The 2267-nt window shown below is 35.3% G+C and overlaps 1 protein-coding gene across 1 annotated transcript in view; it reads left to right on the top strand.

The window, feature by feature from the left end:
* The first annotated feature begins 335 nt into the window (after positions 1–335).
* MBD5 (methyl-CpG binding domain protein 5) overlaps positions 336–2267 on the top strand; it is a 92945-nt gene continuing 91013 nt past the window's right edge. Inside the window, exon 1 of the mRNA XM_042783656.1 lies at positions 336–448. Within this exon, the coding sequence (XP_042639590.1) occupies positions 336–448 (113 nt within the window). The remainder of the gene's footprint in view (positions 449–2267) is intronic.

The raw sequence follows: 2267 nt of genomic DNA, 5'->3' as shown, positions 1-2267 counted from the left end.
AACTTTACACTTCCCCTCTTCCCCACTTCAGGCAGGTACCAGCATTGATGAATTATGATTTCCCTTAAGCAGAAGCACTCATTTTTACCCATATAGACCACCTGTAAGGATTAATATTGGTTATTTAATGTAGATTAATAATGGGAAACTGATTTTTCACAATGGCAGATTTTAAGGACTTGGTTCCAAACTGAGCTGAACCTTCCCAATGCATTTTGTACATTCTGGGAAAAACTGTGCTGCATTGGCCTGTTTTTGAAGGCCATCATGCCATGTGATATAAGGATATCACCTTATTGCTGATATCTTTGAAGAGCCCCAAGCAGACACAGAAAATGAATGGAGGCAAGGAATGTGACGGAGGGGACAAGGATGGAGGTCTTCCAGCTATACAAGTTCCTGTGGGTTGGCAGCGTCGAGTGGATCAAAATGGAGTGCTTTATATCAGGTGAGATTTTATTATTACTAATGTTACCTCCAAGGAGTTCTGGCGGCATAGTGCCTAAGCATTTCTGCTAACCAGAAAGCTGGCAGTTCAAACCCACCAGTCACTCCTTGGAAGGAAGACTGGGCAATCTACTTCCGTAGGGATATCACCTCGAAAACCCAAGGAGTGGTCACTATGAGTTGAATTGACTCCACGGCAGTGAGTTTGGTTTGGTATGTTACCTCTAAGGTTGCAGTCCCAAGATTAAGGTGGTAGAATCTGTTCTATGAGCAAAATATCATGACTGACAGCACTTCAAGTAAATTTGAATAAATGACCTTTGTGATAGAAATATTCTATTGTGTTTATTCTATACTGTTTTGCAATGTGAATTACCTTAGGTTACCAGAGAAAATTTCCTATGCATTACTTGTGTTTATATAAGGTGTCATTCTGCTTATCTCTGTAACAAGGATAAAGAAAAATATGACAATTACTAAAAGAAACATATAAGCATCTTACCACAACAGAAGAGAATGTAAAATACTATCTCTTGACACTCTTCTTCACAGTGCTTCTGCTGCTGTTCTGATGTAATTTTGAGTATTTTTATCTATAGGCAGTTTCAATTATTATACTTATTACTGCCTGGTATTTCCTAAAATAATTTCCTTATTCTTTCTGCAGTTTTTAATGTATTCACTTGCATATAATGGTAAAAAGAAAAAAATCATGATGAAAATGGTTCTTCATCTCACAAGTAAAAATTACACAAATAAAATGCAAATGGCTGCTCTTCAATTTTGATGGCATATATCTTGTGTAGAAAAAGTTGAATGGAATAACTAAACTGTTGACAAGTAATTTTAGTTTTATTTATTATACAATTGCCAAGTTCTAGATTTTGTACTTTTTCAGTAAGTATTGAAAGATTAGGATACCATGAATCTTTTTTTGTGATATAATAAAAAAGTATTGCAAATAGGGTTAAACCTTTTTTAAAAAACATCAAATTGCATCATTAAATTAATACTATTACTTTCAATTGATTATTTTATCCCAGCTTCAACAGAATACTCTATTCCTGCAATGATGAACTTAGTGAATGAGGTATTTTTTGTTATGTAAACACAAACCATTTCATACTATAACAACTCAGAAAGTCAGTTGTGATTTTATCTTAGGTTTGATTTGTTTTGCACAAGGTGTCTCATGAGGTAAATTTAATTACTAATTGAAATTCTTTTGTTGCAATTTTTTTTTTTTGATTCTGTGATGTTCAGTTGTGCTCTATATTAGTTGAAGTGATGGGATAAGAAAGCAGGGGATGTGCAGCTCCTTTGGTATCACAGTAGCTGTGTTAGATAAGGTGGACAAGGACACAAGATAACTTTCTCAAAGTGTTCCTGTTGCCAGTGCTGTAACAAATGCCAGAAGTGCTTTGTTTTAAGTATAATGTAGCAAGATACCAGCATTACACATTTATATTTATAGTTATTCTAGTTTGTAAAGAGCAGATGTGTATTCATTCAGCTTAAAGCAAATGGCTCTAAAATCTTCATAGTTTGATTTTTTCACTTTAACATCATCCCTGTTGTTGTTGTTGTTGTTATATGCCGTCGAGTCGGCCCTGACTCATAGCGACCCCTCCTTGGGTTTCCGAGGCAGTATCACTACGGAAGTAGGAAGGATAAATCAGCTTTTCAGACTGATAAGAGAGAAATAACAAGTCTGGAATCTGTCAGTTATCTTGCTTATGATTTTCCAAGTCTGACTAGACTTCACTCTCTGATAACCCTGATCGTGTGAGTTCTCCACATCTAAATCTGTATACTAAGTT

Source organism: Orycteropus afer, unplaced genomic scaffold (genome assembly GCF_000298275.1).
Source record: "Orycteropus afer afer isolate SDZICR_OR568_19922 unplaced genomic scaffold, OryAfe1.0 scaffold00023, whole genome shotgun sequence".
Taxonomy (NCBI): Eukaryota; Metazoa; Chordata; class Mammalia; order Tubulidentata; family Orycteropodidae; genus Orycteropus; species Orycteropus afer.
This window is presented reverse-complemented; position numbering and strand designations above follow the sequence as displayed.